This window comes from Rhinoraja longicauda, chromosome 1 (assembly GCF_053455715.1).
Source record: "Rhinoraja longicauda isolate Sanriku21f chromosome 1, sRhiLon1.1, whole genome shotgun sequence".
Classification (NCBI taxonomy): domain Eukaryota; kingdom Metazoa; phylum Chordata; class Chondrichthyes; order Rajiformes; family Arhynchobatidae; genus Rhinoraja; species Rhinoraja longicauda.
This window is the reverse complement of record NC_135953.1, coordinates 77,435,309-77,458,198: the sequence shown is the minus strand read 5'-3', so window position 1 is coordinate 77,458,198 and position 22,890 is coordinate 77,435,309. Positions and strand designations below refer to the sequence as shown.

At 40.5% G+C, this 22,890-nt stretch overlaps 1 protein-coding gene across 1 annotated transcript in view; it reads right to left on the bottom strand.

The window, feature by feature from the left end:
- The window catches only part of ppargc1a (peroxisome proliferator-activated receptor gamma, coactivator 1 alpha), a 474,789-nt gene that overhangs the window by 5,634 nt on the left and 446,265 nt on the right, over positions 1-22,890 (bottom strand). The window contains exons 10-12 of the mRNA XM_078400596.1: positions 18,780-18,900; positions 18,557-18,678; positions 17,476-17,627 (exon numbers count right to left, since the gene is read on the bottom strand). Coding sequence (XP_078256722.1) covers positions 17,476-17,627; positions 18,557-18,678; positions 18,780-18,900 — 395 coding nt within the window. The remainder of the gene's footprint in view (positions 1-17,475; positions 17,628-18,556; positions 18,679-18,779; positions 18,901-22,890) is intronic.

Here is a 22,890-nt window from a genome sequence, read left to right as displayed (position 1 = left end):
GCAGCATCTCTGGAGAAAAGGAGCAAGTATGGCTGAAGAAGGGTTCTGACCCGAAACTTCACCTAATCCTTTTCTCCAGAGAAGTGGATGAAAGAATGTACCGTGCTGACTTGCATGTATTCATGGGGTTACAGGAGCCTTGGAGACTTTCTGCAGTTGGGACTTCACCCTCAGACTCTGTCACGACTGGTCCAGGGAAAACTGCAAACCAAATTGTGGACAAAGCCGCCTGCTCATGAAGGGGGTCCACTAGCATTGCCAATTATAACTGTTTCAACTGTAATAAAGTTGGCATTGTTTGAGTTATCTGTCTATGTAGTCTTTGCTTTCAAAGCCACACAGGCGCAGGATCAAAAATATTGACCCGTGATGTTTCGAAAGCAGAAGCTATACCTCCCAAGGAATATAGGATAATTTTGAAGGTTCTGGAACATTAGCAACCTGCTGGCAAAGTCAGGATCACTGGTATGTTGGAAAAACAGACTAACGGATAGATCGGTGAATCTTGTGCATCAAGTGGCTAGTTTCACCACCACTAAAAACAGTAAAGGAGATGTTCTCTGGCTACTGGTCACAGTAGTAAAGCAATAACAGGAAGAAAAGAAAGTGATAAGTGAGGAGATGGAGCGATTAATGCAAGGATTTGAAGACATGAAACAAAAGTGGCAAGGGGTAATAAAAACAATGCAGAAACAGGCAAAAGTGGCAGAAGAGTGTTGTGCAAAAGGCATATAAACTACCTCAGGACCACATCACCCAAATTCTGGCCTCTCTCCACTGGCTCCCAGTACAGTACAGAATCGATTTCAAGCACCTCCTATTTGCATACAAAGCCCTAAATGGGCTTGCCCCCTCCTATATCAAAAATCTTCTAACCCACCACTCAAACTCCAGGTCCCTCAGGTCGGCCGACTTGGGGCTACTGGCTATACCGCGGTCTAGGCTTAAGCTCAGGGGTGACCGCGCTTTTGCGGTTGCAGCTCCTAGACTGTGGAACAGCATCCCACTCCCCATCAGAACTGCCCCCTCCATCGACTCCTTTAAGTCCAGGCTCAAAACTTACTTCTATTCCCCAGCGTTTGAGGGTGTGCTGTAAACTGTTTATGTCTGTGTTGTTAGGTTTGTGTGCTATTGTATGTTCTTTTTTAGTACCTGCACTGATTTACAGCACTTTGGTCAACGTGGGTTGTGTTTAAATGTGCTACACAAATAAAATTGACTTGACTTGATATAAACTACCTCAGGTGTGCCACGAGGAGGATGAACAAAGTGAAGATTTGAAACCGGATCCGGTAAATGTCCAGACCATGTTAGCCAAGGGATGGAAGGGAATATCTGGTATGATAATGATCATGATGCCTGTCGGAGGGCCCTTGACTAGACCCTAGACTGGCCTCATCTGTTATCCACCTGGCTGTTATGTTTATGGAACAGGGAGACGGGTGGATCTGACTTACCTTTTGGACAGAGAGATGGGAGGCTAGGAGTGTATGTGTAATGACCACTTGGTTAACCTCCAGTTAATGCAGCCTGTTTGGGCTCATGTCTTTTTATTTGGAAGGGTGGTCGGGTCACTAAAGCATAGATACTCCTCGCCGATGGATTTGGATCATCACTAGGTTAAAGAATGGACGACAGTAGAGGAAGGAATCCACCAGCTGAGGCAGCAGGCTTTAGTTGCGGAAATGGATGGGGAAGAAGATATCTAACCCTGACAAACAGGCAATTAGTACTGGTGTGCGGGCATGAATCGTCCGAGCAGCATTTCCCCGATTGTTGCTGTCTCGGCAAGGTCTACATAGGAGGATTAGAGTACATAATGAAAAATAAAGTAAAGGTGTGGGCAGCAAAGGCAAAGAACTCTGCAAAAGGTATCCTACTCTTGAATTAGGGTTCATAAGCTTTTCCATGGTGAGTGTGTGTTTAAGCCAAATTAAATATTCATTATTTCAGCTTTATATCACCCTTGATATTTAGGATCATGGTTTATCATGAGTATTGTGCCCATAATGATAGGGAAGGAAATGTTCACTGGCCTCTTGAAGGCATAGCTCTTTCGTAACTGCGGTATATCGCTCAGCTGCATCTGGCATTGTTCTACTCCAGAACCCTAAAGGCACGGTTCCACCTTGTTTCGGCCACAAACTCCAAATGACCAAATAGTCTCGTACCAATATGTGTAGTTCAAAGGGGATACCTTCCAGCCCGGTGGGCAGGCCAAGGCCTGTTCTCATGCAATCTTATCAGCCACAAAGGTACTTTGCTGTTCTGGTCCCCATTCAAACTCTGCCTTTTTCTGGATGACAACATACCGTGGCTTTAATATAATTGTCAAATGCAGGGTATGCCTGCGCTAATATCCCAGCAGCTCCACAAATCTCTGTTTCCTGCTCATTTATGGGAGTAGAGTTCTCCAAAAACGTGCTCATAACCCTGTCAGGAACTATGTGCTAACCCAAAGTGCCACTGTATGCCCAGAAACATGACATTATGACTGGGTCCTTGCACCTTTTGGGAGTTAATGACTCATCCCTGACCCACATGTGCGTCACTAAAGTATCTTAAGCAGTCACTGCAGCCTTCTCAGTTGGACTTTTCAATAATGTGTCATCAATGTAATGAGATTTCTGGATATCCAAGGTGAGGGGGCACTGTTGTGAGTCCCTCACAACCACCCTGTGACATCCAGCGGGACTGTGCAAATACCCCTGCAGGAGCCGTTGGAAGGTGGTCTGGCATCCATCGCATCAGAAAGCAAATTGATCTTGACATTGCTCAGCCAGGGGGGGGGGGGGGCAAGAAGAAAGCGTTGGCAAAATCGACCATGTGATTGTCCAACTCGAGACAGAGCTCTACTGGAGTGCGGCATCTCTCCTCAATACCCCTCCTATTCCATGCCATTTTAATCAAACCAATTTGAATGTCTGGATTGAAGGTCACATAAACCGCGGTGGTATGCAGGCAGGATTCCTGCAGCCACGAGCGAGCCAGGCAATGTAGTGGGACATGCTGTTGATGTTCCACGGTCGATTGCATGCGGTAGAGGCCTGTGTTCAGTGATTGTTTAAATTAATTGTTCATCTATTTGTGTGCTTTGGATTTGCTCCCTTACCACCTCTGCTTAAATTAAGGGTGACTTTACATGGGACAGAAAACTGGAAGAACTGCTTTTGGTGCACATTCTAACTTGCTCATGCAGCCTTTAAGGTTATTACCACCACTCTTTTTAAGCAGCACTGGAGACTCATTTCACATGGACATCCTCTCTCAGAGGACAGCACACGTAGCCAACCGCATAGAGAGTTGACATGTTCCCTGGGGCTGTTTAAATTGTACAGTTATTTGAGGTAGGTTTTTCCGATGTTGCTGTAAACTGCCAGCTTCCAACCCTCTGGTTTGACTTTCAATAGACAATAGACAATAGGTGCAGGAAGAGGCCATTCGGCCCTTCGAGCCAGCACCACCATTCAATGTGATCATGGCTGATCATTCTCAATCAGTACCCCGTTCCTGCCTTCTCCCCATACCCCCTGACTCCGCTATCCTTAAGAGCTCTATCTCGATCCCTCATGAAAGCATTCAGAGAATTGGCCTCCACTGCCTTCTGAGGCAGAGAATTCCACAGATTTACAACTATCTGACTGAAAAAGTTTTTCCTCATCTCCGTTCTAAATGGCCTACCCCTTATTCTTAAACTGTGGCCCCTGGTTCTGGACTCCCCAAACATTGGGAACATGTTTCCTGCCTCTAACGTGTCCAACCCCTTAATAATCTTACATGTTTTGATACGATCCCCTCTCATCCTTCTAAATTCCAGTGTATACAAACCTAGTCGCTCCAGTCTTTCAACATATGACAGTCCCGCCATTCCGGGAATTAACCTAGTAAAACTATGCTGCACACCCTCAATAGCAAGAATATCCTTTCTCAAATTTGGAGACCAAAACTGCACACAGTACTCCAGGTGCGGTCTCACTAGACCCCCTGTTTTTTGGGGGTTTTTTGGGGGTGTAATTTTGATGCTTATTTAATGCTTTTGTTGTTGGACTGTGGGTGATTGAATTAACATTTTGTTCAAGATGGCCACGCCGTTGTGTTTGGCTGCCTGCCACTGTATGTTTCTTTTTTTTCCTAGTCAGATGTGCAGCACTTTGGTCAACGTGGGTTGTTTTTAAATGTGCTATACAAATAAATTGACTTGACTTGACTTGACTGTACAACTGCAGAAGGACCTCTTTGCTCCTATACTCAACTCCTCTTGTTATGAAGGCCAACATTCCATTGGTTTTCTTCACTGCCTGCTGTACCTGCATGCTTACTTTCAGTGACTGATGAACAAGGACACCCAGATCTCCTTGTACGTCCCCTTTTCCTAACTTGACACCATTCAGATAATAATCTGCCTTCCTATTCTTACCACCAAAGTGGATAACCTCACACTTATCCACATTAAACTGCATCTGCCATGCATCCGCCAACTCACACAACCTGTCCAAGTCACCCTGCAACCTCATAGCATCTTCCTCACAGTTCACACAACCACCCAGCTTTGTATCATCTGCAAATTTGCTAATGGTACTTTTAATCCCTTCATCCAAGTCATTAATGTATATTGTAACTAGCTGCGGTCCCAGCACCGAGCCCTGTGGTACCCCACTAGTCACTGCCTGCCATTCTGAAAGGGACCCATTTATCCCCACTCTTTGCTTTCTGTCTGTCAACCAATTTTCTATCCATGTCAGTGCCCCACCCCCAATACCATGTGCTCTAATTTTGCCCACTAATCTCCTATGTGGGACCTTGTCGAAGGCTTTCTGAAAGTCGAGGTACACCACATCCACCGGCTCTCCCCTGTCCATTTTCCTAGTTACATCCATGCCTTAAAGATAAATTGGACTAATATACTGGATTCACGATCACCGTATCAGGTACCAGAGGTAGACGGGTCTGAAAAAACGAAATCAAGAACTCAGACTCACCAAATGTGGAGTACAGAATATTAATGGAAGAATAATAACCAGTTAAGTAGAAAACACAGTTTAAATTTACAATTGACTGAACAAGATAACGAATAATCTACTCACTTATTGGTCCAGATAGTCTGTCTTTAGGCAGACTTTTGTAATAGTGGGACAGTTCCCCACCCACTCCCCCCCCACCCCCCACCTAATGTGTGAATCAAAGACTAATCCAGTTATCTGGATTGAAGGTCAGGCACAGTGGAGTCCTGGCAGGGTTCCTGTTGCCAAGAGTGAGTTAAGCAGCGTCAAATGGGGAATCTTGACAGTGCGCTCTGGTCGACTGCACGTAGGGTTGGCATGAGCTCAGGGACTGTTATAAAAGTCATAAAACATGACCCTTATCTTTTTAAACAAAGATTGTCAACCACATTTAAGTAGGGCTGAGCTGGATGTGCCAACTGTGGTTGGCATAAAGCTGAAAGAGCCAGATACAAAGTGTGAAATGTATCAATCCCTCACTCGGCACTTTACAGGATAACTCTGGACTTAGTGGTGAGCCCGGGATGTGGGGGGAGGTTGGATCATGGCAGCTTATCTGGAGGGTGTCTATGTAATTGGCAGCCAACCATTAATCCAATCAGGTCCAATACATCCATTAGTTTTTCTGTGTATGAATGCAATTGAACAAGAAATGCTGCCCATGATCTTCTCTGTCTACTTTGTATGCTTATTACTATATCATTTATCGATTCCATATGTGTGCACATTCTATATGTTCAATTTTAATTATAGAGATAGCCTAATTAAATAAACAGATTTACATACTTTTGATTTCAGTGAATGTGCTTCCATTCATATTTTTTAGATAATCTCTGGGATATTTCAGCCTCTTCAAGAAGATGTTAATTTCAATATTTATTTTCTTTCATTTTACAATAAACTCATATTCAGAGAATCACAAGGTACAGAATGAGGCCACCCAGGCCTTCAAGTCTGTGCTGATTCCATTAAAGAACTTTACGGCTTTCCTGGCTCCTGTTCTTTTCCCATAGTCCTGCAATCCTTTTTCTTTCAAGTTTTTGCCAAATTCCTTTTCAAATCCAGTATTGAAAATGTTTCCAACTCCCTGTCAAATAGAAGTTCCAAATCAAAGTTGTACACTGAGTAAAAAATGTCTTGTTCATGACCGCCCTCATTCTGATTATCACCTCAGTCTGGTCAATGACTTTTCATCCACTAAAAAAATTGTTGTGCTGTGGATTAAAGTGTGAATTCATTTGTCACTTTGCTGCACGCACAGTACATAACGCCACGCTGTACATGTTATGTGCCTGACATCAGTCAGCCTGCAATAACATCACTGCAGCAGCCCTTAATTGAGAATAACCAAGAAGGACACTCCTTGAACCTCCACCAAGAAAGCAAAGTCTAACAATAGGAAACAGAACTGCTCTAGGACTCCATAAAGGGAAGAATATTTTCTTCTCAGTTTTTGTGGTCTTCCAATGATGACAATTACTTGATTCCTTTCTGGTCTTTCAATGGACAAGATCCTTTAGAATTTTGAAAAAGGGCATAGGTTTAAGCTGAGAGAGGAAAGATTTAATAGGAATTCAATGGGCAATTTTTTCACACAGAGGGTGGTGAGTATATGGAATGAGCTCCGGAGGAAATAATTGAAGCTTGTACAATAACAACATTTAAAAGGCATTTGGACAGGTACATGGATAGGAAAGGTTTAGAGGGATACGGGCCAAAGATGGGACTAGTGTAGACAAGCCATTTTGAACTCGTTGCAATGACAATAAATGAATATTATTATTATTATTATTATTATTATTATTATTATTATTATTATTATTATTATTATTATTATTATTATTATTATTGCATGGGCAGGTTGGGCCAAAAGGCCTGTTGCCATGTTGTATGGTTCTATGACTTTATAACTTGTTTGCGAGAGCACTTGACCCATCCAGTTTTTTTCCTCAGGTGTTCATCCATGATACACAATCAAGCCTCAGAGAACCAGAGTCCTGCTCCAGTTCCATGCTTTTATTCTCAAGACATCGATTACTTCCAACAGTAGTTCCATTTCAGAACCACTGCTTTATGGGCTTCAGCTGTGATGGTCTTTCCCACGCCCAAGTTTGTGCTTTGTGTACAATTTCTGAAATTATGTGTAGTTAATAATACGAAGAGCTGGTCATAGACTGCCGTAAGCAGGGCTGGAAGGCAAGGTGTATGCCCATCGAGGTTGGCTGCAGAGGTTTTGCAGGGCAATCGCTCTACAAGGCCTTGAGCGCACTGAGCATCACCGGAATGGAGAGGAGAAGAGCCATCAAGAACACCACAGAGGCAGCGGAGAAAGCCTCGAGATGGCTCTGGATCAGGAGAGGACGTTCATGAAGAGGAGCGAATCCCACCTGAAGCAAAGTTGTGGTCTGATCAACCACGGCTGGTTCACTCGGGCGAGGATGTCTGATGTTGAAAGACCCGAAACACCCAATGACCCCAGGTTACATCACTGATGATGTGTTCAGGAGCATCAAGAGATGTATTTATCAATTAATGTGAAACAACTGGGAACGGAGCTGCTTGTGCACACTTGCCTTGCACATCTTGCACACACAGAAAGCACTTGCCAACCCACCTCCTGATTTTGCTGACATGGATTGCCTGTTCACTATTTGTGGACTATGAGCTTCCATATGAAGTACAATTCTCAGACCAAACTTTTTCCTACTATTCTAAATCTTACTTATTCTAAATCTGTTCAATCAAATCTCCTCTTAGTATTCCCATCTGTATGGGAGTAACCCTAATTACTTCAGTGTAACCACATAACTGTAATGCCGCACCCCTGAAAACATATTTTGTTTTCTTCTCAAATCCTTCATAAATTTGTCCAAGATCAAGTGTATTTCATTTACTGCTCTGTTGATCTATCCCATCAGCTGCAAAGATCTGTACACATGCAACTTCTCCCTAACCCGTCCTTCAAAATTCTTTCTATTCTTGCACCAGCTCAAAATACATGTAAAATTTAGCTTCCATTGTATTCAATCATAGATCTTCCATTTTTTAATATGTTCACTTCACCATGCCACAAATATTAATACTCCAATTTAGTGGCAAGGTAGTTCTTGAAACAGTAACCTACCAACCTAGATTGATTAAAAATTTAGAGATAGTAGTTCAAATTCCACAAGGTCAGCTGGTGAATTGTAATTCAATTAACTAAATAAGGAAATCTGGAATAAAAATGATATTCATGAAATAATGACAATTAAATTATTATTAAAAACCCCAAAACAAATAATGTTTTGTTTAGGAAAGGAAATCTGCTCTCTTTACCTTAGCTGGTTTTTATGCAAGTCCAGACCTACAGGGATGTGATTGACCCTTACCTGGCCTCTAAAATCCCTGGCAAGCCCAATTGTTGCATGAAAATGCTATTGTGAAGTCCACACATATTGCCGTAGTTCGAAAAGATGATTTAACACCATCTTTTTAACGTCAATTAAGGATAAGCAAGAAGTGCAGCACTTCAGTTTCAGTTTTTAGGTCATTGTCACATGTACCGTGAAAACCTTCAATTTGTTAGCAATGATAGGTGTGCCATGGACAAATAAGCACTAGAAATATTGACCAGATGATTTCTTGCTGTATTTGTTTAATGGTATTCACAATAAACTAATGGAAATCATCTTCAGGCATTTCTTAGTTAATGTGTTAAAAAGTGTTTCCTAAAATAAACTGGTTGAAAAAATCCTATGGAGTTGACATTCCATTACTGTTAATTTCTTTTTTTCAATCAATCTAGCTATTAGTCTGTCTTTCAAACTCAGTATGAGATGCGTCACAAGTTTTGCTTTAATACAGCAATCGGCTAATTAAAGTGAAGTAAGCTTTTTATTTCTCTTTTTAACTATTGCCTATTTAGCAATTTTATGCTATGAATGGAAAAGTACTTTTTTTAAAGTCCATTTAACAGGGGGAATTCCATTTGAACTAAAAGACTACATTTTGCTCCCAGTGCTTAATATTCATTTAATTAGCATTGCAGAAATATCTGATATCAATAAAACTTGGAATTTCTAAAGTAATGGAGATCACCCCTTATATTTATATCCTGTATTTTAAATATTAAGTAAAATCCTCTTTAATTTTTCCTCTCAAAGATCAAGTTGGTAGTGGAATCTGTGGAATTCTCTGCCTCAGAAGGCAGTGGAGGCCAATTCTCTGAATGCATTCAAGTGAGAGCTAGATAGAGCTCTTAAGGATAGCGGAGTCAGGGGGTATGGGGAGAAGGCAGGAACGGGGTACTGATTGAGAATGATCAGCCATGATCACATTGAATGGCGGTGCTGGCTCGAAGGGCCGAATGGCCTCCTCCTGCACCTATTGTCTATTGTCTATAGTGCAGCACTCTTTACCATTTCTAAAATTGGTGTGAATGGAGCCATCAATGAGAACATACATGAGAAATCAACTCAGGAGTGGACCATTCAGCTCCATGTGCTGCCTCAGCCTTTAAATACGATCCTGGCATATCTTTATCCCACCATCTCCCTTGATTCTCTTAATATCTACAGATAGACAATAACAATAATGTATGGGAAGTGTTGCCTCAAAAAGGCAGCCAATATGATCAAAGACACACAACAACCTGGCCGTGCTCTCATTTCACTCCTCCCATTGGGAAACTGTGACCACCAGGTTCAAGAATAGCTTCTTCCCAACAGCCATCAGGCTCTTAAACAGTACACAATACTAACCTCAGCAATTATGATCATTTATAGAATGTCTTTGGTTGCATTTAGGACTTCGTTTTTTCCACTAATATTACTGGTATTAATTTATTAAACTTTAAAAATATATTAGTAATTATCTGTGTTTATTGCATTTACGAGCCTTATAAGCTGCTGCAAGTAGGGATAACAACTCACAATTGATTCTCTTAACTTTAGAATCAGTCTATGCCTTGAACGTATTCAGTGATTGATCTTCCATTGCCTTATTAATCAGAGAAGTCCAAAGAATTACTACCTTCTGAGTGAAAATATTTAATCTTACCTCTGTATTGAATGGCTGACTCCTTATTTTGGGATGTTAACCCTTGATTCCAGACATCCGGCCAGGTGAAACATCAGCTCTGCATCTTACTGGTTAAGCACCATAAAAATATTGTATGCCTCAATGAGATTGCCTCTTTTCTTTTAATCTCATGAGAACATGGATCAGGTTTGCTTAATCTCTGCTAAAGTAACAAGACTTGCCAATAGACAATAGACAATAGGTGCAGGAGTTGGCCATTCAGCCCTTTGAGCTAGCAACACCATTCACTGTGATCATGGCTGATCATCCACAATCAATAGGCCTCCTCCCTATATCCCTTGACTCCGCTTTCTGTAAGAGCTCTATCTAACTCTCTCTTGAAAGCATCCAGAGAATTGGCCTCCACTGCCTTCTGAGGCAGAGAATTCCACAGATTCACAACTCTCTGACTGAAAAAGCTTTTCCTCATCTCCGTTCTAAATGGCCTACCCCTTATTCTTAAAATGTGGCCCCTGGTTCTGGACTCTCCCAACATCAGGAACATGTTTCCTGCCCTCGTGTCCAATCCCTTAACAATCCTATATGTTTCAATAAGATCCCTTCTCATTCTTCTAAATTCCATTGTATATAAGCCCAGTCGCTCCAGTCTTTCAACATACGACAGTCACGCCATTAAGGGAATTAACCTCGTGAACCTACGCTGCACTCCCTCAAGAGCAAGAATGTCCTTCCCCAAGGTTGGAGACAAAAACTGCACACAATACTCCAGGTGTGGTCTCACTAGGGCCCTGTACAACTACAGAAGGACCTCTTTGCTCCTTTACTCAACTCCACTTGTTATGAAGGCCAACATGCCATTAGCTTTCTTCACTGCCTGCTGTACCTGCATGCTTACTTTCAGTGACTGATGAACAAGGACACCCAGATCTCATTGTACTTCCCCTTTTCCTAACTTGATACCATTCAGATAATAATCTGCCTTCCTGTTCTTGCCACCAAAGTGGATAACCTCACATTTATCCACATTAAACTGCATCTGCTATGCATCTGCCCTCTCACACAACCTGTCCAAGTCACCCTGCATCCTCATAACTGCCAACCAGCTTTATATCATCTGTAAATTTGCTAATGTTACTTTTAATCCCTTCATCTAAGCTGCAGTCCGAGCATGAGCCTTACGGTACCCCACTAGTCACTGCCTGCCATTCTGAAAGGGATCCGTTAATCCTTACTCTTTGTTTCCTGTCTGCCAACCAATTTTCTATCCATGTCAGTACCCTACCCCCAATACCATGTGCTCTAATTTTGCCCACTAATCTCCTATGTGGGACCTTATCAAAGGCTTTCTGAAAGTCTAGGTACACAACATCCATTGGCTCTCCCTTGTCCATTTTCCTAGTTGCCATGAATCAAGCAACTGAACCTACACTGCATAATCTCCATAAAACATATATCCTTTCATAAATAGGGAAAATAAACCTATCAACAATATCACAGGTATGGTCTCATGAAGGCTCTAATCTTGTACACTAATCTGCTTATAATCAATGCAAAGGTACAATTTGCCTTATGATTGCTTGATAATCCTGCATATTAACTTTCAGTGGTTTGTGTACAAGGGCATCCAGGCCCATCTACACACCAACATATTTCATTCTCTCAATATTCTTGCATCTGTCATTTTCTTGCCTAATTGCTTCTTTGAGGGAAGCATTTACAATTCCAGGCGATTGAATATTTATGCAAAAGTTTCCTACAATGAGATATATTCCAAATGGGACTAGCTTAGATGGGGCACCTTGGTCAGCATGGATGAGTTGGCAGTTGCTTGTTTCCATGCTGCATGCCTCTATGACTTATTGTTGAGATAAAAGTGTGGTTAATGCAAGAGTTAACTATCACTTCTGCACTTGTGATTTCCACCAACATCTATAACACTCTGACTGCACTGATTTCAACATATAGTCCTGATCTGCTGAAATGGATCATGCCATTGCCATTGTTCATTCCTCTGTTGGTCAGTGGATTAAAATTAGCATCATCTCACCCTCACCTTAGTTGGCCACTTTCTCCAAAATTCAGGTCATCAGAAACTCCGGAAACATATTCCACAGTTCTGTTTGTAAGCAAGAATAAACAGGTTTCCTTTCTTATGCTTTCAACCATTGAGGAAATACTTAAACAGATATTGCGCATCTTTAAATTACTTGCTAGTTGGTGTGTTTGCGTACAACCAACGCTACATTAAAATAAGTATCCTGAATTAAGTGCTGGAATTGGAATTCAATCTAATTTATGAATTAAACTAATCTTGTATTCCATTTACAGATTCAGGACTGTTTTAAAACAAGAGGAAAAAGAAGGTGAATGAAAAGGAAATGGGTTTTAAATATGTTTTTAATAATAGTCTGACAACATTTATTGTTATTCCTAAAATTCAATGCACCTGTTTATTTCATTATCTTGTCATCGTAAACTTGCCAGGTAGAATTTACTGCTTTGGTTCTAACATTCTCTTTATGCCGCTGGAAGCTGTTTCATGTGCAGCAACTAAGTCCAACTTCATCATTTTTTTAATGCCAATTTTACAAGCATAAAATTAATTATTCAAAGGAGTTTTTGCAATATACTTTATTAGCCTGTATTCTGTGGTGAGAAACAAGGTGATGATGCTTACCACTGACCTCAAACAAAGCTGCCAAAATGACATAGTGATCTATGGAGTGCGAAATTCCCCTCTCTGGAATTAATTTAATTGAGGCATCAGCATTATGTGCTGATCAGCCCATCGCAATAAAGAAACCTTACAATCATAGAAAGAACATTTTAAAGAAAGCAAACTAAAAATTGGAATATTTACATGATAATAATGACCGTGCTGAAATATAATTTGCAAATTTTGATGGAAATCTAACTATTTTAGTAAGAAGGTGGACACAAAATGCTGGAGTAATTCAGTGAGACAGGCAGCTTCTCTGGAGAGAAGGAATGGGTGACGTTTCGGGTTGAGACCCTTCTTTAGACTGATCAGGCTGAAGAAGGATCTCGACCCGAAACATCAACCATTCCTTCGCTGCAGAGATGCCGCCTGTTCCGCTGAGTTACTCCAGCATTTTGTGTCTACCTTCCATTTAAGCCAGCATCTGCAGTTCTTTCCTAACTAACTATTTTCTTAGAATGAGAACATTTTGAGTTAATTATTTCAAGGCAAATAAACTCTGAACATAACATTTCATTTTCAGGGCAAGAATGATGTACAGTAAAAATTGTGCCATGCGGAAAATTAAAACACAGGTGCAGATGATCAAACAGGGTTTAACTTTCTCAAGGTTTCTATTGTAGGACTAGAACAAAAAAGATGACATTCCTGTCAATTTATTTACTTCAAAGAGTTTTCCAACTGCTAAAGAGGAAAAGGGTAATTGGCCAGAGCAACGTCTGGATTTCAACATTTAACCACCCAGGCATACACGTGTGAATTTCCTATGAGTTTCACAACGTAATCAACAGAACAGTTGACAGGTTTAATGGTTTGACACCATCACAAACAAAAAATTCTGGCCATTATGTACCGACATTAGGAAACTAGAATGCAGATAATTTTATAATAATAAACTAGCATTCAAAATGGGAAAGGATTCACTGGAATAACCATTCCAAGAATATTTGTCCCGATGAATCCACTTATTCCTTCAGTTATCACATTCAAATACCATCAGTAAGATGGCTCTGGAAAATGAAGCTAGCCACTGGTTGGCTGCCAGTGACTAGCAGAGTTCCGCAGGGCTTGATGCTGGGGCCGCTGCTCTTCATGTTGTATATTAATGATTTGGATGAGGGGATGAAAGCTTTGTGGCCAGGTTTGCGAATGATATGAAAATAGGTGGAGGGACAGGTTGTGTAGAGAAAGCAGGGACTCTGCAGAAGGACTTGGATAGGTTGGGAGAGTGGGCAGAGAGGTGGCAGATGGAATATAGTGCAGCAAAGTGTGGAGTTATGCATTTTGGTAGTAGGAATAAAGGCATAGATTATTTTCTAAACGGGGAGAGAATCCAGAAATCGGAGGTGCAAAGGGACCTGGGAGTGCTGGTGCAGGATTTCCAAAAAGTTCATCTGCAACTCGAATCGGTAGTAAAGAAAGCAAATGTAAGGTTAGCATTTATTTCAAGAAGGCTTGTATACCAAAACAGGGATGAAATGCTGAGGCTCTATAAGGCACTGGTCAGACCGCATTTGGAATATTGTGAACAATTTTGGGCACCATATCTGAGGAAGGATGTGTTGGCTCTGGAGAGGGTCCAGAGGAGGTTTACAAAAATGATCCCAGGAATGAGTAGTTTAACATATGATGAGTGTTTGGTGGCACTGGGCCTGTACTCGCTGGAGTTTAGAAGAATGAGGGGGGACTTCATTGAAACATACAGAACAGTGAAGGGCTTGGATAGAGTGGGTGTGGAGAGGATGTTTCCACTGGTGGGAGAGTCTAGGACTAGAGGTCATAGCCTCAGAATTAAAGGTCACTTTTTTAGGAAGGAGATGAGGTGGAATTTCTTTAGTCGGAGGGTGGTGAATCTGTGGAATTCTGCCACCGAAGGCCTTGGAGGCAAAGTCAGTGGATATATTTAAGGCAGAGATAGATAGATTCTTGATTTGTACGGGTGTCAGAGGTTATGGGGGAGAAGGCAGGAGAATGTGCTTGGGAGGGAGAGATAGATCAGCCTGAGTCTGAAGAAGGGTCTCGACCCGAAACGTCACCCATTCCTTCTCTCCCGAGATGCTGCCTGACCTGCTGAGTTACTCCAGCATTTTGTGAATAGATAGATCAGCCATGATTGAATGGCAGAGTAAACTTGATGAGCTGAATGGCCTAATTCTGCTCCTATCACTTATGAACTTATGAAGCTATTCCACTGTAGCAAGAAGTGGGGCAGTTAGCTGCCAATGAGTCAACATTTTGGTGAACTCAGAAGGAGCACTTTTACTTTCTCTGACTTCACCAAAGTTCTAGTTTACTTTATTTAAGAAACCCTCCAACTAAACATTGACATGCCTTAAGTTAAGCCACCAAGACCAAGTAGGACACATACCAGACTTACTGCTGCCCCGTGGTATTTTGTATGTTGCATTCAACCAGTGTAGGACAATGATATGTTAGTTCATAAGGAAAACGTCTATTTGATAGACGTCTATTTGATATTTGTGGCTTAGATGATTAATTATTTTACAATGTAACTTCCACATCCAGATCTGGCATAAGGTGACTCAGAAGATGTGATCTGCTTCATACAAGTGCAAAGCAGCTGATCATAATTTCATCATGCAAGACATGGATACCGTATAATGATTTTACAATACTATTTAAATATAAAAGCGTACAAAAAGGAAGTTGATATTTCATATTTTTCATGCATGCATACAAGTTGGAGGCCACCTCAACCCATCTACCCAAGATGACTCGCATGGCAAACTCATTCCCCCATTAATTTTCTTTATAATCCTTTCTCACCACATCCCCTTATTCCCGTCAATACCCAAATTTTGATTAAAATGATCAAATCTGTCATATCCAGTTGATGCTTCGCACTTGCACAGATTTTACCCATTAATTGTGCTCTCTCTCTTGGAGAAAAGAGAAAAAAAAACGATTCTATTTAAGTGAAGTCTTGAAAATTCATGTCTCACTCACTAAAGCTCTCACTGATTGCCGTAGAGGACCATTTTTTCCGTGACTCATCACTGTCACAGTTGATTAAAAAGTGATCCCCTTTACGTGGGAATATCCTCAACTCTCAGGAACATTTCTTTAATAAATTCGTTTTTCCTATTTCTATGCCCGATTCAGCAGATCATTTCAGAGGTTAATTATTCAGTCTAACTTGACACATTGGGTACGCATTTTAAAGGTATGATCTCCAAGCTGACCAACAATATTCAGCTTCATCATTTAATAATAAGCAATATTCATTCCAATCCTGCAATTCACCAAGGTAAATAACTCTAAATCATGAACCTAGTTATAACTGAGCTCTAAATTTTGCTGACATTTTGATGTCTTCTTCTGCAACCTCAATAGAGCCTCAAGATTCTTTATCATTTGTGGGAATTAAATCTGAACAAAAGTCCACGTCTGGAACTGGGCAAGAGTGATACATAGCCTAGGCACATAACTCTTTTGAGTTACATTCATTGAACTTAAAAATTTGTTTTAAAAATGTTTTTACCATGTCACAATGTCTATGTACCTTATCTATATCTATGTCAATGTCTACAATGTTTTCAAACGTACATATTTGATCTGAATTGAGGGGAAACATTCCAATGGAAAAATGAGCAATGAAACATGAAATAGCTGTGCATCCTTTAGCTTGTGACGTTGCCACATCAGACCAATTAAAGAACATTTTTGCCCTTTACAACATCAAAACTTCCTCTGTGATTTACAGGCCAGAATACAGAACATGTACCTCGTGCTATTTAGCCCAGTGCACACAGTTTAGGTATATTATTGTCATATGTACCAAAGTATACTGAGAAGCAAGCTGGGATAGAAAGCAGGCTCACCTCCTCTAACATCATGGCACATTATGAGATAGACTGTGCATTAAGGTTTGGTGTCAATAGATCACTGATTCAAGGCTGATTTAGTGATTCCGGGCTTCCAGTTCCCATTGAGGTTGCGATCCTGCATATCCAACACATTGCATAGATTCTTGCCCCTCTACTGAATTCTTGTGTTAGGATTGCAGAGTGAAGAATGTAGATTTTCAGTCCCAATCTATTCCATTTATTAGCCATCTTCCAAATTATAATCCAGTCTAACAATCCCTCAAAAAACTAAAGAAGCTTTTGACCATTCTCTGATTCTATTGTGATCAATGGAACAATTATCTACTTGCCTGATACTGATGTGAGTTATTCTCAGCTTTTTATACTTTTCCTCATTTCTTTGACAAAAGACCGTTTATACGTTATGGATTAATTTTAGGAATTCAATTTCTTTTTGAATACCCTTAATTAGTCATAAGGTTTCACATTAGCTACAGTCCTCTTTTTATTCCTAGGGCTTCATGTCTTTCATCAATAGCATAAAAATAATTCATTTTCCTACAGCTCTTACAGTACACAAGATACAGTACATAAAATAAAGTGTATTTTCTAAATCTTGCCTCCTAGGTGAAGTTAGCAAGTAACATCACTGTTAAATTTACGTGGTACTTCAAGAATAAACATGGGTTAATTTTGCCCAGAATGCCATATTACGCAAACCTCTACTGACACTGTATGATTTCTGTTTTGAAATTCACGTGTAAGAATATGATAAGTGAGGCAGAGTCTGAATTTATGATTAAATACTTCAAAGTTATTGAAAATAATAATAATTCAAAACCGTGAAAATCAAATATCCACACTGTCAATGAGAAAGTAAAGTTATTATGTTACAGACCAACCTTACCTAGGTCTGCATAGTTCGACTTGTAAAACTGTCTACGACCACCAAAGCACAATTCAAATGGGGGCTCATTGGACCTTCGCAAAGTGTGTCCATTCTCCAGGGCAGCAAAGGCATCACAAGTGTAACGATATGTGATGAAACCATAGTTGTCACTAGAAAAAATTAGAACCCAATGAATGGATGTCACTCGTTGTAGCCAATTGTGCACATTGTGAATTAATTACAGAATATAATTTGGTACCTTCTATTTGTTAAACAATGAAAACAAAACATTGCATCGATGTAGAAAGACATAAAAATAATTTGCACACATAGAGTCGATTTGATGTATTTTAAAATAAATACGGAAACTTCTTCAGATTAAAAAAAATACTACAAACAGTACTGATAATCTGTTTGGTCATTGGTTGAGGGAGAACACAAAGAGAATTATCTTTTTTGAAATAGACTAAAGAAAAACAAGATTTTTATTATCTGTAGATATCAGTTTCAATTTATGGTCTTTTTGGCAATAATGCACAATAGTTGACTGTGTCTCTATTAAACCTTGTAAATTTGAAAGGGGCAGTGCTGCATGATGCCCAATCTGCCTGTCAGTTGCCAATGCAACACTATGTCAAAGTACAAAGCAAGATCCTAAGATCTTAATTGTTTCTCTGGATTAGAAATATACTCTACACTATATGGTAAAATATCAAGACTGTAGCTAATGCTATTTTGGTGTTGACTGCAGCAGCAGCCACATTTTTCTGCAAAAAGACAGATTGGGCCATAGCCATCCTTCATCCACACCTCAACTCTATCTTTTTGCAATGAGTTCAATTGAATCAACAAAATCTGTGACTTGAATCAAAAGGTCTGTTTAATTCCAGTGTGTTGGAAATCAAGCCACAAAGATGACCACATGATCTCCAAGAAAATATCAATTCCACATATATTTCAAAATGATAAGAACTCTTACATGCCCATTCAGTTAATACTAAAGTACTCTATCAGCTCTATTAATCCAAACAAAAATAAACCGATATGGATTTTTCAGGAGCACGTTTATCATGAGAAATGTAACTATTCGTAATCTTACCCATCTTCACGCAAATGTACAGTGCATTCTTCGATTTCACCAAAAACCTCAAAACGCCTTTTTAGTTCTTTGCGTGTTATGTCACCCCTGACTTTTCCCACATAAATAACACGGCGCTCCTCCTGGGGAGATTTTAAGAACATTTTTGTAAACCAAAACATCATGCTGCACATATTTACAGCTAAATCTAAATGAAATAAAAGAGAGCCACAACAATGCTTACAATTGCCTTTTGCCTTTGACGTTCCCTTTGTTTTGCTCTTTCAAATTCACGTTTCTCATAGTCCTTTCGATATTCCTCCCTCTTCAGCCTCTCATTTTCATATTCCTCATAGCTGTCATATCTAAAGAAATGTATTGTGTTGCAAGGAAATTAAAAATGTTAACAGTCAAATTTGTGCATGTAATATTTTCAAATAGAATTTCTAGTGAAACTGATAACGATGTATGATACAAAACTGGATCTGGGCACTATTGGCAGGTTAAACTTCTGCAAGGTTTCTCTCTCTCAGCTAACACTACTATAAAGTTAAAAATATCTGCAGTTAAAACAGGATTTCTGCCACATGATTAGAATAGAAGAACAGAAGAAGGCTCGGTGCTGGGACCGCAGCGATTTACAATATACATTAATGACAGATGAAGGGATTAAAAGTGACATTAGCAAATTTGCGGATGACACAAAGCTGGGTGGCAGTGTGAGCTGTGAGGAGGATGCTATGAGGATGGAGGATGACTTGGACAGGTTGTGTGAGTGGGCAGATGCATGACAGATGCAGTTTAATGTGGATAAATGTGAGTTTATCCACTTTGGTGGAAAGAACAGGAAGGCAGATTCTTATCTGAATGGTGTCAAGTTAGGAAATGGGGAAGTAGAAAGAGATCTGAGTGTCCTTGTTCATCAGTCACTTAAAGTTAGCATGCAGGTACAGCAGGCAGTGAAGAAAGCTAATGGCATGTTGAGTATAGGAGCAAAGAGGTCCTTCTGCAGTTGTACAGGGCCCTAGTGAGACCGCACCGGGAGTACTGTGTGCAGATTTGGTCTCCAAATTTGAGGAAGGATATTCTTGCTATTGAGGGCGTGCAGCGTAGGTTCACTAGGTTAATTCCCGGAATGGCGAGACTGTCATATGTTGAAAGATTGGAGCGACTAGGCTTGTATATGCTGGAATTTAGAAGGATGAGAGGGGATCTTATTGAAACATATACGAATATTAAGGGGTTGCACACGTTAGAGGCAGGAAACATGTTCCCAATGTTGGGGGAGTCCAGAACAAGGGGTCACCGTTTAAGAATAAGGGGTAGGCCATTTAGAACGGAGATGAGGAAAAACTTTTTCAGTCAGATAGTTGTAAATCTGTGGAATTCTCTGCCTCAGAAGGCAGTGGAGGCCAATTCTCTGGATGCTTTCAAGAGAGAGCTAGATAGAGCTCTTAAAGATAGCGGAGTCAAGATATATGGGGAGAAGGCAGGAACGGGGTACAAGTTCCAAATTATTTGGTCTTACAAGATGGCATAAGCATAAGTGCTTCTGTCAAAAGTGCTTAGTGAAGACCTTGAAAGTGGAAAGTGGAGCCCTGTCTTTGAAGTTATGACAATCTTCAGACCAATTCTCTGAAATGCCTCGCTGCCTCCCATTGCCGGAGGATTTGTAACTATCACCGTAAACTTGATCCTATCCCTCAAAATTGGATGGGACCTAGAGCACAGAAAACCTACACATTGGAAGGGAACTATTAAGAATTTTAAGTGAATATATCTGGTCCATTGGTCTCAGGATGGGGTTACACTCAGGAGCCAGAATAACCCTCATAAACGTATTCCCCAGTAATGTAAGATCTGAATCTGGATACATAAAGCAGGTTGAACTTCCTCAGGGCTTCTATCACTCTTGAATTTTAGACCTAGCACAACAAGGTTTCTTCCAAAGTTAAGGAGGATACTTCACCATTCAACAGTTTCATGGTTGGTCTTCCACCTCAACTAAACTTGCCAAATCTATCCAAAAATCTTATGACCAAAAGTCTATCAACATGAATTTTGAGTGTAATTAACAACCAAGCATTCACACCTCTTAGGTACTCAGGTCTCCCTCTCCACTGATTGACAGAGGGTCAGACCATTTTAATCTGTTCTTTCTATTTAGACATAAAGAGTTGTGTTAAAGGAACATGGTTAATGAATCCTTCCAATCTAATCTATTTGGTGCCCCTCATGTGGCCTCCTTCACATCAGTGAGAAGAAGTGCAGACTAGGCAACTGTTTCGCCACCTCTTCTATTGTACCTCTTCTATCCTTATCTAACACTTATCTTTTCATCTCTGGCCTTTGTCTAACCCCTGCAATCAGTCTGAAGAGGGGTCCCAACCCGAAATGTTGCCTATGTATGTTCTCAAGAGATACTGCCTGACCTGCTGAGTTACTCCAAAACTTCATATCTTTTTTTTTGTAAATCAACATCTGCAGTTCCCTTGTGCCTACCTTTCAGTTGTTTCTCTATTTTCTGGAAAAATACGTATTAGTTAATCATTGTCTGTGCTTTTTATTTTCTGGCCTGCTCTATAAGAGAACTCTTCAATCTTATTGACTGCTCAGGCTGCTTGAGAACCTTGCTAGATCTGAACACGGCAAGACCCTGTACAAATCGCACTGGAAAAGGAGAATCTGCTAAATCTTTGTGGGAAGCTTTCTTCTAGGTCAAGGTACAGGCACCATCCTTTGGCCACCGATTGCAAAATACAGGCAGTTGTGTTGCAGCACTCCTGCACTTGCCAAACACATGCTATTGTAAATCAAATGTGTTGAGTTGGATTAGCATCTTCTATCCTTCCTTTACACGCAGTGCACTAAAATTGTGATTCTCCCATTGCAACAAAACACATGTAATCTTATTGTCACTCTGAAATTTACAGTATTGATCAAACACTCTAGAAGTAGGTCAGTATTACTGAACAGGAAACAACTTGCAAGAAGCAGTTCAATTAATCTTCACAGCACCTTCTCATAATTTGTTAAGGTTCCGAACCAACAGACACCTATTCCCAACTTCCACTGCAGCAGTTTTATTATTAACATTATAGAGTGATACAGCATGGAAATAGACTGTTTGGCCGAACCGTGCATGCCAACCAAACTAGACCCATTGGCCTGCATTTGACCCATGTCACTCTAAAACATTTCTATCCATGTACCTGTCCAAATGTCCCTTCAATGGTGTTTTTTGTACTTGCCTCAACTACTTCCTCTGGCAGCTTGTTCATTATACCCTCCTATGTGAAAAAGCTGCCCCTTGGGTTTCAATTAACTCTTTCCCCACTCACCTTAAACCCATGCCCTCTAGTTCTTGATTCCATTACCCTGGGAAACAGACTCTGTTCATTCACTCTATCTATTCCCCTCATGATTTTAAACACCGCTGAGTTGCTGACGACCTTCTACCGCTGCACCATAGAGAGCATCCTAACGCATGGCATCCCTGTGTGGTGTCTCAGCTGCACGGAGGCAGAGAGGAGAGCTCTTCAGCGGGTAGTCTAGAGAGCTCAGAAGATTATCGGAACACAGCTACCAGCCTTGGAGGGCATCTACAACACACGATTCCTCAGAAAAGCCACCAGCATTCACAAAGACTCCTCACACCCCTGCAATAGTCTGTTCGAACTTCTACCATCTGGCAGATGCTACAAGGCCTTCTACGCCCACACCTCCAGACTCAGGAACAGCTTCATCCACAAGGCCATAGCTGCTATGAACCGGTCCTGCTGAGTCGGATGGTCACATTGCACAGCCAACCGGCACAGACCTACTTGCACTTTATTCTGTTTTAAAACTGTTTCTAATTTTATTTCACTGGGTTGTCTAAATTTATACTGATTAGCTAATTAATTTATTGCATCGTATGGAAGTCGCATTCCCAATCTCGTTGTACCCCTGTACAATGACAATAAAGATATATTGTATTGTATTGTATAGTATTGTTGCCTGCACTCCTAGACTACCCAACCTGTTGAGAACTTGTACAGAATTATGTTGCATAACATCAGCAGGCAAACCAATACTTACTTTACTTTGTGTTCAGTTTTTGTGTTTATCAAGGACACTGATCACTAAAATAGAACTACTATCTCCTGCACTAACATTGGGAGGAAAATGAGTGAAGGCTATCCTGGTCTCCATTCTTTTTTGAAACATTCTGTTATCTTTACTGGGAATTAGACTGCATTCATACCTCAAGGGAGAGTGATGATGATGTATTTACTAAGAAACTGATGCAATATGTTTGTTGCTTGAGAGATCGTTACTTTTTAAATGAAAGTAGAGAAATAGGAGATAAAAAT